The sequence below is a fragment of the Misgurnus anguillicaudatus genome, chromosome 5 (assembly GCF_027580225.2).
Source record: "Misgurnus anguillicaudatus chromosome 5, ASM2758022v2, whole genome shotgun sequence".
NCBI lineage: Eukaryota > Metazoa > Chordata > Actinopteri > Cypriniformes > Cobitidae > Misgurnus > Misgurnus anguillicaudatus.
This window is the reverse complement of record NC_073341.2, coordinates 20,544,987-20,558,070: the sequence shown is the minus strand read 5'-3', so window position 1 is coordinate 20,558,070 and position 13,084 is coordinate 20,544,987. Positions and strand designations below refer to the sequence as shown.

At 39.7% G+C, this 13,084-nt stretch overlaps 1 protein-coding gene across 6 annotated transcripts in view; it reads right to left on the bottom strand.

Moving 5' to 3' along the window:
• Positions 1-872: 872 nt before the first annotated feature.
• The window catches only part of gapvd1 (GTPase activating protein and VPS9 domains 1), a 47,687-nt gene continuing 35,475 nt past the window's right edge, over positions 873-13,084 (bottom strand). For 4 of the 6 annotated variants that reach the window (XM_073867722.1, XM_073867723.1, XM_073867725.1 and 1 more), the window contains 14 exons: positions 11,118-11,195; positions 10,089-10,432; positions 8,871-8,958; positions 8,387-8,419; positions 6,655-6,727; positions 6,424-6,563; positions 6,199-6,328; positions 5,979-6,091; positions 5,682-5,841; positions 5,339-5,526; positions 3,803-4,016; positions 3,541-3,613; positions 2,396-2,593; positions 873-1,734 (listed from right to left, as the gene is read on the bottom strand). In XM_073867722.1, the coding sequence (XP_073723823.1) occupies positions 1,594-1,734; positions 2,396-2,593; positions 3,541-3,613; positions 3,803-4,016; positions 5,339-5,526; positions 5,682-5,841; positions 5,979-6,091; positions 6,199-6,328; positions 6,424-6,563; positions 6,655-6,727; positions 8,387-8,419; positions 8,871-8,958; positions 10,089-10,432; positions 11,118-11,195 (1,973 nt within the window). In that variant the 3' untranslated portion in view covers positions 873-1,593. The remainder of the gene's footprint in view (positions 1,735-2,395; positions 2,594-3,540; positions 3,614-3,802; positions 4,017-5,338; positions 5,527-5,681; positions 5,842-5,978; positions 6,092-6,198; positions 6,329-6,423; positions 6,564-6,654; positions 6,728-8,386; positions 8,420-8,870; positions 8,959-10,088; positions 10,433-11,117; positions 11,196-13,084) is intronic. The other 2 variants (XM_073867724.1, XM_073867727.1) reach the window with 1 other exon arrangement.

The window sequence follows — 13,084 nt, the reverse complement described above, 5'->3', positions numbered from 1 at the left end:
TTACAACCCAGCATTTTTGGGTTCAATTACAACCCAGCATTTTTGGGTTCAATTACAACCCAGCATTTTGGGGTCAATGACAACTCAGCATTTTGGGGTCAATGACAACCCAGCATTTTGGGTTAAAATACAACCCAGCATTTTGGGTTCAATTACAACCCAGCATTTTGGGGTCAATTACAACCCAGCATTTTGGGTTAAAATACAACACAGCGGCTGGGTTTGTCCCTCTTTTGACCCAATGCTGGGTTGAAAATAACCCAGCATTTCGGGTTGAAACAAATAAAATTAAATCAATTAAATCAAATAATTATTAATAGTTACTATCAAGATGATGACATCATATGAGCTGAGCCATACACATTATTTGCAATACGTGTATCGGTTTTGTTTTGTATCAATGGTCACGATTACATACACTAAAAAATGCTGGTTTATTTTTAACCCAGCATTGGGTCAAAAAGGGACAGGCCCAGTCTTTGGGTTAAATTATTTGAAATAACCCAGGATTTTATTTATTTTTTGAGTACACATCATCGTCAAGTTCTTTAACCACAAATTTAAACCCGTTCAACACAAGCACAATCAATCCACATACTAAAGGTCCATGGGATGTTTGTGTCATCTATATACACAATAAGGTTTTGCATGGTTTGTCAACTTTTTTTAACGGGCTGGGCTTCCTCATCTGAAGGAAGTACAAGGTGCGGCAGAAAAATCAACCAGTGTTATATAATGCAAGGCACTAATTCATCATAACTCAGCAATCTACCACTGTGAGAATACCCTGTGAGTTTTATATGCTTCCCAAACTGCCATCTGCCCAACTAATCAAGTCAGTAAATATAAAAACAAAACATTAAATACAGGAGTTAAGTAATAAATACATTTATTTTTATATATATATAAATATGTGGGCCCTTAATTCCAAATTGCCTGGGAAACGTAGTAAAGAAATGTACAATAATGACAACACCTGCTTACATTCATAGAACAAGCTGCCCTGTTAAAATTACGGCATGATTAATTGGATAAACTGTAACATTGACACACTGGCTGCATCTATAGTGATGCGTTTATTGATATGACTGCATACGATGGTTAGCTTTCAATGGGGTAAGATTGCACGAGGTTTACACGAGGAGGCAAAAATCCTGGATTCACCCCGACACGTACGTTATCATTGCAGGTAGTTCCTGGTCCCTTTATCATTTGATAGGTATCTCATAAGAGAGCTAAATACTCGCTAAATCTTTTATAGAAAATTTTATTCTAAGCCCCAGCACCTCCCCAGTACTACAGAGAAAAAGAGATGTGGGTTATTGATGAAATCAGTAGAGTCAGACCAGCCATTTACAGTACATCAGGCCTTATTATTATTATATTTTTTTTCATTAATTAAATACCCCCACCACAGTAAAACCTGGCATGATCCCTTCTAACATTTGATTTTTTTTTTAAACTAAGTGTTTCTGTCTCTATGTACAGCTATACAGACTGAGGCAATGCCTCGCTGTGCGATCTTGAAGGGTAAAGTGGGCGTCCTCTCTCTCTCTTCCCTACAGTCTGCCCATACAGGTGGCTTGTTCTGCATCACTTGCGATCGTCGATGGTTTTAATGAATTCCACGGCGGCGGTGAACTGCATCCACCAATAGCACTCCTCCCCGCTCAGCCTGCTGGCGTAGAAATTATTGATGTACTGAATGGTGGACAGAAGGCAGGGTGGGTTCGCCTGCGGGGAGGGAGAGAAGGGGGAAGGGTTGGATTAACGTACGAGATAACACCTGACCACCCGCGCTGTGCATGCTTACACATTCGAGTGCGTTTACCAGTTGGGAAAATCTGGCGTGGGCGTGCACGTATGCAAGAATATGGGTACGGAGGACAAAATCGAACAGTGAAAGATTTGCGCACAAACGAGTAAAGAAAAGTAAAGCACAACTAGGAAGCAAAACGTATACATTAGTAAACTTCTAGATTATGCATGACTATGTGCAGCAGGTTTATAATCTTTAGGCAATGCCAAGAACAGTGTTTAGCATCTTTTTAAAGAAAGCCAGGATGAAGGCTGCTCTATTACAAAATTACGTCTATTTTTATGGATGAGTAGTTTTTCATTACAGCATAAAAGCTGTTTAATAAAGCCATTGCTGTTAAATTGTAATTTAAATTATACAATTGCTTAAAAGCATGCCGATATTAGATAATGAACAACTTCTAAAGAGACACTTATGTAACATACCAAAGAGTATTCTAAGTGTTTCATTACTAAAGAGGACATAGATGCTTTTGGGGCTTCACGCCAACTATCAGCAATAATTAACATGCTATTACAGAATGCACTATAGACAATTTGCACTATTAGCACTATGTGGATGCGTTTCTCTACTCACTTTAATTAGGACAAAGACGAGCACGGGGACAAAGTCGTCAGCTCCAGGTACGGCGTCCTCATTGGCCAGACTGAGCAGGTTCATAATGGTGGAGCACATGCGCAGGATACACTGCACTTTATCTCGTGGGGTCTTGTAAGCGTTGATAGTCCTGATCTCAGCCTGCGCTGAGGGCCATGGTGCCTCCTTAAGATACACCTGCATAGGCACAAACACACACATATATCAGATTGATGGATTAATATTAAATCAGAGATCAGATTGTAGAATACATAAATATATACAAAAATGCATGTGTGCCCCTGGACTGGACACAAAACCTCATAAGGAAACATTTTTGGAAATTGAGATTTATATGAAAGCCGAATAAATTAAACTTATGGCTTATGGAAGTATGGCTTGTTAGCACAGGACAATATTTGATACAGCTATTTGAAAATCTGGAATCTGAGGGTGCAAAAAAAATCGCCTTTAAAGTTGTCCAAAGTCTGAATAAAAGTTTCTATACATTTACAATAAGAAATTTAAAAATCTTTACATCATATCCTAATGAATTTTGGCATAAAAGAAAAATCTATAATTTTGACCCATATAATGTGTTTTGAGGTCCAGGCCAGGGTCACTTATATATACAGTATTGTGCAAAAGTCTTAGGCCACCATGCTAGAATTAGATTTGTTGTTTTTGCAATGTAGTGATCATATATAATTATTTATAATTATATATAAAAATTTAAACTGAAGTGTCAAGTTTTTAGGGTAAACTCCCCTTCCACTTGATCAATAGCAGGAAACTGCAGGATCTCTTAAAGCTAAATAAAATTAAATCCTAATTTCTCATTTTAAAGAAATTAGTCTTTTTACTTCATTCTGCTCAAAACGCTCAAGATGTGTTTAGTGCCAAGAGAGGTCTCACTAAACACAGACGATGACTAAAAGAAGACATTTAGTCCTGAACATTTTTTTTTTTTTTACATATTTCCTGTATTTTCTGTTTGCATCTTAATAAAAAAAAATAAATTGAAAAATAAATATGGACGAACATTAAAACTTCTAAAACAAGTCTGGCGGTGGTGGCCTAAAGACCTAAGGTTTTCGCACAGTACTGTACATGTGTATTTTATGTATTGTGATGGGAATAGTCACCTCTGGGATCTGCAGAGCCCTGTGATTGGCTGTCACCACTTTAGAAAGACGTTGAATGTGCTCGAGGTAAAGCCTTGAAAAGAGACATCATTTTAACAGACACTTAAGACACTACAAAAACAGAAACTAAGGGATCAAAAAAAAAACTTATTTTGTCATGCCGCGAGTCACCACAAAACCTTGTTAGGACACTATTTAGCAATGAAATTATATTAAAATTTAAGAGTAATGTTTTTTGGGGGAGATTTATAAGGTTCCTCACTCGTCTCTGAGGATGTCACCATCCTGATTGGGGTAGAATGCCAGTTTGAAGATGCGGTTCATGACGCTGCGTTCGATGGCCATCTGGGCGTCCTGGAGCTGCTCCTCGCTGGCGTACTGCCAGATGGCATCGTGGGCCATGGCACCATACAGGTACCGCAGGAAATCCTCCACTGCTGCAGTCTTATCGTCAGCTGCTGTGCAGCCCTGAAACGCTGCAGAAACAGAGAATCAGTCTCTGGTGAGACAAATATCCTTCACAGCTCTGAGAATGACTCAAAATAACACACAAGATCCATCGGTATTCAACACAACACATTCCCGTGCATTTTTATCTTAAATTAAACTATATATACATTTTCTGTTGATTGCTTTTGAATTTATGAAGAGACTCACACAGCATCTCTATGTGCAGAATTATGTAAATTTTCACAAAACTTGAACGACACTTCATTCAATTTTGCATGTTGTTTTCATCAAAGACAAAATTTGGGAATTTTGTAGTGCAAAATTGTCCAATCTCTTAGTGTGACATGTTCATACTGCAATGAATTGTCAAAGTATATTCGCAGGTCTATTGTACAGTCTGAATGAAAAGTCGCTTTATCTATCCTCTCACCAGGATTATATCATACGTCCTAAAAAGCAATGAGTACAAAGGACCATAAAAACCATAAAGTGTGCCAAATCTTGCTTTTCAAGTCAATGCAAATGTTGTCATTTCTGAGTGAAGTTGGACATTAGTGGGACAATGAGGGGACATTTATAATAGGGGTCGCACGGTACATGAAAAAACATCTGAACCGTTCGGTTCGCTTGTCTCGGTTCGAAGCGTATGTGTGTCGTGCGGTTCGACGCATGTGCAATGTAGTCTCGTGCCCATATGTTACCTGAAGCCTTGTATACTTTCGTCTGGTTCCACAGCGTGAGCCTCCATTTGGGGAGGTGTTCATACTCGACGCACAGACTGGGTGACGGCGTGATGAGACGTCATGCTCGGCTAGATTCGCCTAGAATTCGTGCTTCTTGGGTTGTGGAGCCGCTCGCAAAGTTACAAAATTTGACATGCACACCACAAAGCGAAATGGGGTCTCGCGCACTCAACGTGCACTACCGCCCACTCCGCGTTGATGTCATTTTTGCCGCATGCACCCTCGCGCTCGTGTGGACACGTCGGGTATAAAACAAGACTTAAAGCTACACTGAAGATGGCAGTTTGATAAATGCAAGTTCATTCTTCAGTCTCCTGCTGTATCAAAATCTCAGCTAGTTTTGCTCAGAGATGGTCCCAATAATGTGCTTAAAGTCAAGTCAAATTCAGTTTGTGCATGATATAACAGTTTTGTTAATACTGTACCCTAAATTGTGGATAATTAAGCTATATATCATATGCTGAAGTAAATTTCTGGAGTGTTAATGATTAAAAGAAAAAAAACAACAACAACCGCACAGAACCGAAAACCGTGACCCTAAAACCGTGATACAAACCGAACCGTGGTCTTTATGAACCGTGCCGCTTTATAAAGTAAGCAGAGACCTTTGATGAAGTCGAGCATCTTGGACTCCATGTGTTCCAGGAGCAGTCGTACACAGACGGTTGTGAAATAACGGTTGGCCACTTCTTTATCTCTTAGTACCCTCTGCAGGAGCCTGTCCAGATGAGCCTGAGACGTCTGCAGGCCCTGCCGGCACCGTGTCAGATAGGCGATGTACGGGGCCCGCTTCCTGCAGCACAAACCCATCACAACTCTCATTATGGAGTCATGCCCAAAAATATGTCAGCACTAGCTTATATTAAAAAGTGATTCATGGATGTATGTGAAAGGAAAGAGTACTAGAGAAAGACAATGAAACGGAGTTAGCGAGAGAGAGTAATGTACCTGTAGTCCTCTGCCATGGCAGTGAGCAGTTTTCTGCAGGTGCGGGGGTCGAGGTGGCTGACGCAGCGCATAGTCTCCTGGATCTGAGCCATCTGGTTCTTATCCTGCAGGTTAATGGCCTCCGCCAGCTGCACCTTCAGAAACCACACGATCTCGTTGTCTGAGGAGGGGACGGAAACAGGGGCCAGACATTAATGTGTTGCATTTGGAACCTCAGAACCTGCATAACTGCTACAGCAATCCCTTGTGATAAAAGCCTAAATTCAGAGTTTTTTAAATGATACAAGTAATAGAAACCTTCAGGATCTGCATGGTCTGGGAGGCCATTGCGTGTTGTTGCAGGGGGAATGATGGGAAATACGACCGAATCCGCGGAGCACAGAGCCATCCGTAGTTTCTTTTTGATATCACTGCCGAGATAAAAGACACATGATCAGAATGTGGCAGACTTCAAAAATGGTTCGGCTCTACAGAGATTTAAATCACTGTGTGAAAATGTGTGTTTAATGTGAGAGACCTAAAGGAAAATGATTTATCCTGAGGTGGGGCCGTCTGACTGGCAGAGTCTGGTAGGTCATCTGCTGAGATGTTCTGTAGACCTTCGTCTTTTGGCGAGTCGTGTTCGCTGTCTCCCTCTCTACACGACTCTTTAAAAACATAGCCAATTAGATTAAATAACATAACTGTTTGTTTGTTTTTGATCATGCATGTGAAAACATGTGCTATTTACTATTTTGCAAACCTTGTCCACCATAAGGTCCTGCAACCGCTCCATCACTGGGGGCGGGCCGTTTTTCCATGTACTTGATGTACTTGTCCATTATCGCCTCTGCTGACTGCGTCTTGGAGCTCTGCCTAAACATCGAGGGCTCGTCTGATAAATGCATACAAACACACATGCATACAGTCAACAGACGAAAATTCATTTTGATGGATTGCTAGCAGATAAGCATGTATGTAAGGAAATACTGGACCTTGTGGGATCCTCTCTGCTCCTTGATCGTCCTTTTCTGGCTTGTCTCGCTTTCGGAGTCCACCAATTGGCACTGCGAAGAGGAACACAAGTGGTTATCTCGCGATTTGGCATTTCATTGCAGCCGCGCTTCTAGGAGCACCCAACATCACCTTTTCTCCAGCCCATTTATGTCCACTGTGCTAAATGGGTAAACATGCTGTGGATATTTTTGCTTCTTTTATCTCATAAGCTGCTGCTTAAAGGATTAGTCCATTTTCTTTAAAAACGTTGATGTCTTTCTTTGTTCGGTAGAGAAGAAATTATGCTTTTTGAGGAAAACATTCCAGGATTTTTCTCATTTTAATGGACCCCAACACTTAACAGTTTTTTTCAACATAGTTTCAAAGGCCTCCAAACGATCCCAAACGAGGCATAAGGGTCTTATCTAGTGAAACGACTGTCACCTTTGGCAAGAAAAACAAAAAACATGCACTTCCAAACCACAACCTCCCGTCCATCCCCGGTCCCGTAACGCGCCAGCGAGACCTCACGCAATTGCGTATTGATGTAGAAAGGTCACGTGTTACATATATGAAACGCACATTTGCTGACCATTTGAAACAATAAACTGACACAAAGACATTATTTAGTATCATGCCACATACAACAACTTCGGAACGGTCCTCTTTCTCCACACTTGTAAACACTGGGGCGTAGTTTCAATGCGTCATCCGTGACCTCTTGACATGATGACGTATTACATGAGGTCCCGCTGGCGCATCACAGGACCGGAGACAGACGAGAAGCCGTGGTCCAAAAGTGCATTTATTTTTCTTGTCAAAAATGACAATCGCTTCGCCAGACAAGACCCCCACGCCCCGCCCGGGACCGTCCGGAGTCCCCTAAAACTCAGTTGAAAAAACTGTTACGTGTTGAGTTAAGTGTTAAGTGTTGGGGTCCATTAAAGTCCATTAAAATGAAAAAATCCTGGAACGCTTTCCTCAAAAAACCCAATTTCCTCTCGACTGAACAAAGAAAGACATCAACACCCTGGAAGACATGGTGGTTAGCAAACCATCTGGATTTTTCTAAGAAAATGGACTAATCCTTTAATGTTCAGTAATAGGGTACTATCACAAGAAGCATGTCATCATACAGATGTTTCATAAAGTCATGTGTATGTGCAGCTTATGTTCATGTGAATTTAAGCTGCGAGTACGAAGAGACACAATGATATATCTGTACATGGCAGGAATACATATGATATGAAAATATGCATCTTTTTGAAAAAATGTATTATCCTTAAAATGAAAAATTCTGGCATCATACAGTCACCTGTTTCACTTTTTTCAAAAGACATAACTTGCATAACTGCACAGACCATTATTTTGATTTTATATGCATCCTTTTAAAACGTATCAGCTTATTGAGTAACTAATTGTAATTGCATGAAAAACGCAGCACATTTTTCAAAGTTCTTTACGAAAAAAATTATATCAAATAGGTTTGGGAAGATATGAGGACATTATGATGACAGAATTATTATTTTTGGAAGAACTTTTCTCTTAAAAGTGCATTTTTACGTGGATCAACCACTGCCAAAATGAACCATGGTTTAAAATTGGCTACACGAATGAAAAGGTGAAGCTCGACTGCGGCACGTCACGTCTCCAGCTTTTACAAAGCGAGGCGGGGTCTACAGCACATACTCGGGCCGCTAATGAGTGTGAGAGTTTTTAGAGTGGGTTACCTGGAAGTTCACCCTCTGCGGTCCAATAGAGCACTGTGTGAGGAACACAGACAGCAACAAACACAGTTGGGCTTCACAAACACATTTTGCCCAAGCCATGCAAAACACTAACTGCTAATGAGCGTCACAAAGTCTTTTTAACAGTTGAAAGCGAGTTACACAAGACACAAAAGTTAGTGTAAAGTAATGACAATCCTGCATAAAGCATTGCTAGTCAAAACTTTGTTAGTTACAAAGAGAGACACTGAGACACTTCACTTACATAGAGAAATGCAAAAGTATTGACCATCTCAAGGGATGTAACGATATTTGCACTAAACTGTTTTGGTACATGACGTCAGGTTCGGTGCACATGTGTATCTAACTGTTTACTGTTTATTTGGCGATTCATAGATTAAACTTTAATATGGGTTAGTCGGAATTTGGTCAGCAGTCATGTTTCTGACCAGTCATGAGTGCACAGAGTGAGTGGTGGGTTTCTCACCTTTGGGAATGGCAGGAACAAAGCGCTTCTTCCACCAGGGTCTGTTCCTGTCAGACTTCTCATCATCACTGTCTTTCCTGTCTTCGGACTGGGCACAAACAAACACAGTCAGGCACACTGCGACTAACCATATAATTGGATCACAGACTAAACTGTGAACCTGGACAAGAAAAGCAGTCAATTTTGGTCATTTATAAATCATCTGCAAGCTGAATAAAAAAAGCTTTTCATTGATGTATGGTTTGTTGTATAGGACAATATTTGCCTGAAATCTGAGGATGCAAAAAATCTAAAAATATTAAAAAATTCCCTTTAAAGTTGTCCAAATTAAGTCCTTAGCGACACATGTTATTAATGATAAATACGTAAATGTTTAAAAAAATTTACGGTTGGACGTATACAAAATATCTTATTGGAACATTTTTTTTTACTTCAAATCCGATCATTTTGACCCATACAATGTATTGTTGGCTATTGCTACAAATATACCCGTGCAATTTATGACTGGTTTTGTGGTCCAGGGTCACAATTGATTTTGTTTGAGTAACTTTAAAGGGGACATATAATGAAAATATGACTTTTTTCATGTTTAGGTGCTATAATTGGGTCCCCAGTGCTTGTATCAACCTAGAAAATGTGAAAAAGATCAACCCAGTAATTTAGTTTTGGTAAACCATTCTCTGCAAGCATGTGAAAATGTGGTAATTTAAATTTGGCTCCCCTTGTGATGTCAGAAGGTGATGATACCGCTATTTGATCTGCAATATCCAACCACGACACTGCCATTTAGTACAGAGAGCAGCTCATTTGCATTTTAATGGACAAACCCAAAACGGCACATTTTTGCTCACACCTTACAAGGTGGCAATTTAAACATGTTATAATAAATTATCTATATGATATTTTGAGCTAAAACTTCACATATGTACTCTGGGGACACCAAATATTTATTTGACATCTAAGAAAATGTGAAATGTCTCCTTTAAAGATGACTGTTTTGCAACACACAACTATCGAAAGCTATATTGATCGGTTTATCATGTACACTTAGTAAAAATAGGCATTTAAGGGCACTATAATATTCAACATATTAAAGGAAAACAGGAAAGATTGGCTAAAGAGAGATCGTTTCCTATGTAAAGATGACTGTTGCTATGTAGTCTGCTTTATTTTGTGGCTATATCAGGAATTGATAAGAACTGTCTGTGTCTTTCTCACCTCCCCTCCTTTGAGAGAATCTTTGCTAGGAGAAGAAGTGGGCCCTGTGGAGAAAGTCCCAGCGGTGTCTCTTTCCTCCATCATGGTCCTACGGTTCAGTCCAGGGTCACTGTTGGGTCTGCGGCCAGCGGACACCACATCTGTGCTGCGGCTCCTTACCAGCCGTTCAGGGTAAGAGTGTCTCTGCTTGGGATGCTCCAAATCAACCAGATGGGGGGCAAACAGAGGCGGGCGAGGCTCCTGGTTGCCCGTAATGCTGGCCTCTGGAATAGGTGGGTCGGGAGGAGGGTGAGCGGGGCGGGCATAGTGCACCTTGGGCCGTACAATGGTGCCCGTGGAAGAACCTGCAACAGATAGTGTGATACAATGTTGATGAAAACAACAAAACTTTGGACTTTTGTGTAACATAACCTCTAGTTTTTGGAAAACAAAACTGGACGCCAGGGTCGTGACATGGCTTGTTCAACGAGCATTCATAAAACTAAGATTCCACGCACACAAGCAAAGGTAGCAGGTATGTGTGTGGGAAAGAGAGAGAGAGCTTGAGATAGCTGTCAGAGTGAGACAGACCTCAGGTGAAAGTAGGCCACCTGTTCCAAGGGTACAGCATCTCTGCTGAGCCTTCCAATGCCAGCCCTGTGCCACCAGCTCAGTGGGGACAGGCCACTGAGCCAAAACGCCTGCAGTGAGGTCTAGCAACCTGTCATCCCCTCACCTTGCCCCACACACACACATTCCCACACTTGCACAATGCTTTCTGAATACATTTAAGCAACTCCATAGGAAAAATGCATTTCGCTTTAACAAAAAAATGCATTTGCATATTTGTCTAATCTGCTGGTAACGGGACTGCAGAATTGGCCATAAGAGGATAGAAAGATGGAAAACTGGCACACCTTTGGTTTATTTCATGACACACACACTGTTCTGTGGGCTCTGGTCATTAGGCACATTAATAGCACTCTTTTCTTGCACCTACATGTGTAAGTACTGCATCCTACTGTAATGCATGCTGGGAAATGACATTACCTTCACCAGAGGAGAGGGGATCAAACATAGCCAGCAGTGAATCTGCTTGTGAGGCTGCGCAGGACAGACTGTGAGCTCCTGGAGAGGTGAAAGAATAGAAGAACAGATGAAAGAAATGACAGAGGAAAAGTTGGTCCCATAACACAGATTCCTAGAAACATTTTTAGCAGCTGTGCAGAACATTAACCTAATGACTGGACTGGAGATCTCAAACAGGTTGGAAATCTGGTGTGAAATTTTAAACAGGTTTGAAATGTGTTGTTGAGTCTGTGACTGTTTCCATCTTGTGCGCACGTGACTGGGATTACATACAAGACTAGACTGCCTATTAAAAGTAATCTCAGTAGATAGATTCAATAGGGAAGCAACTAACATCTATTTAGATTTTTTTCTGACAAACATTAAATTTCTATCGAGGTATTCATGTGTAAAAGTTTAATTTATATGGTGCAAAACCCAGAGATTGAATTTTACTAAAATAATTTGTAAATCTAACACTTTTCGATATTTTTTGTATTTATAACTTGACTCTTCTATAGTTACATTGTGTACGGAGAACGACATAAAATTAATCTTTGCCATTTTTTAGACCGATATGGCTAAGAACTATACTCTCATTTTGGCGTAATAATCAAGGAGTTTGCTGCCATACCATGTGTGCAGCAGGCGCAATTATATTACGCAGTGCCTGAAAATAGTCCTCAGCTATTGATAGTTACCAAGGGGACTATTTTTGGGCGCTCCGTAATATTATATACTCGCAAGAATGAGATCAGGCTAGAAAATCACAACTTTTAAATTTCCATCGTTTTTAGTACACAATGTAACTACAGAAGAGTCAAGTTTTAAAATGGAAAAAATATCATAACTATTTGGTTATTTTTTTGTGCGATGCTAATGGTCTAATCAGATTTAATGGATTATGCTAAGCTATGCTAAAAGTCGTATTGCCAGAACCAGATTTTGGCTGAATGGTTTCCAAAATGGTAAAACTCAATTATTTAACTCTAGGAGAGCTGGAAAATAAGCCTTTTTTAAAGTGGAGTGTCCCTTTAAGTGAGAAACAAAAGTTTTTCTAGTTTTTAAACCACAAAACATCTTTAAAAGTCCCAAATATAAATAAAACGAACAGAGTCAGAAATTTCCAGATTAATAAACTATTTTACTGTCATTTAGGTATTTTTTATTCTTCTCCTTATTAACGTTAATCATTATTAATAAAACAAATAAGACAGATAACAGCAGAAGCACGTCCGCTGTAGCTAAATAGATGTTATTTATTCAAAAATGAAAAACAGCAGTATAAAAGTGATGTCACAGACCAACTATTTATAAATGCGTCGATATATTGCCCAATAATCAGTTTCGCCAATATTTTTATTTTTTACAATATCGGCTATCGTCCAATAGTTTAAGGTAAACACCACCGTTTTTTTTCAATATTTTACAATGTTCTTACCTCAACTTAGATTAATGCACTGCAAAAAATGGCTTTCTCACTTAGTATTTTTGTCTTGTTTTCAGTAGAAATATCTAAAAATTCTTAAATCAAGATGCTTTTTCTTGATGAGCAAAATGACCTTGATTTAATAATTTTGAGATATTAGCATACACTGTACAAAAATGCACTTTTAATCTTTGTACAGCGCTTCTTGAATGTGTTTAGCCTAGCCCCATTCATTCCTACGGCTCCAAACAAAAGTTTTATTCTGGGCCACCACACTTACTCGTGTAACTACTCATGTAACAGTCTTTCAATAGGGAAAACATGGAAGTGTTTGGTGGCTTCTAAATTCATCCCTGTTTGGAGCCGTAGGAATGAATGTGCTAGGCTAAATGATAACACATTCACAACGCGTTGTGCAAAGATTAAAAGCGCACGCATTGAAAAAAGATAGGTATGCATTAATTTGAGGTAAGAACATGGTAAAATATTGAAAAACTGAGGTGTTTTACTTTTAAAAACA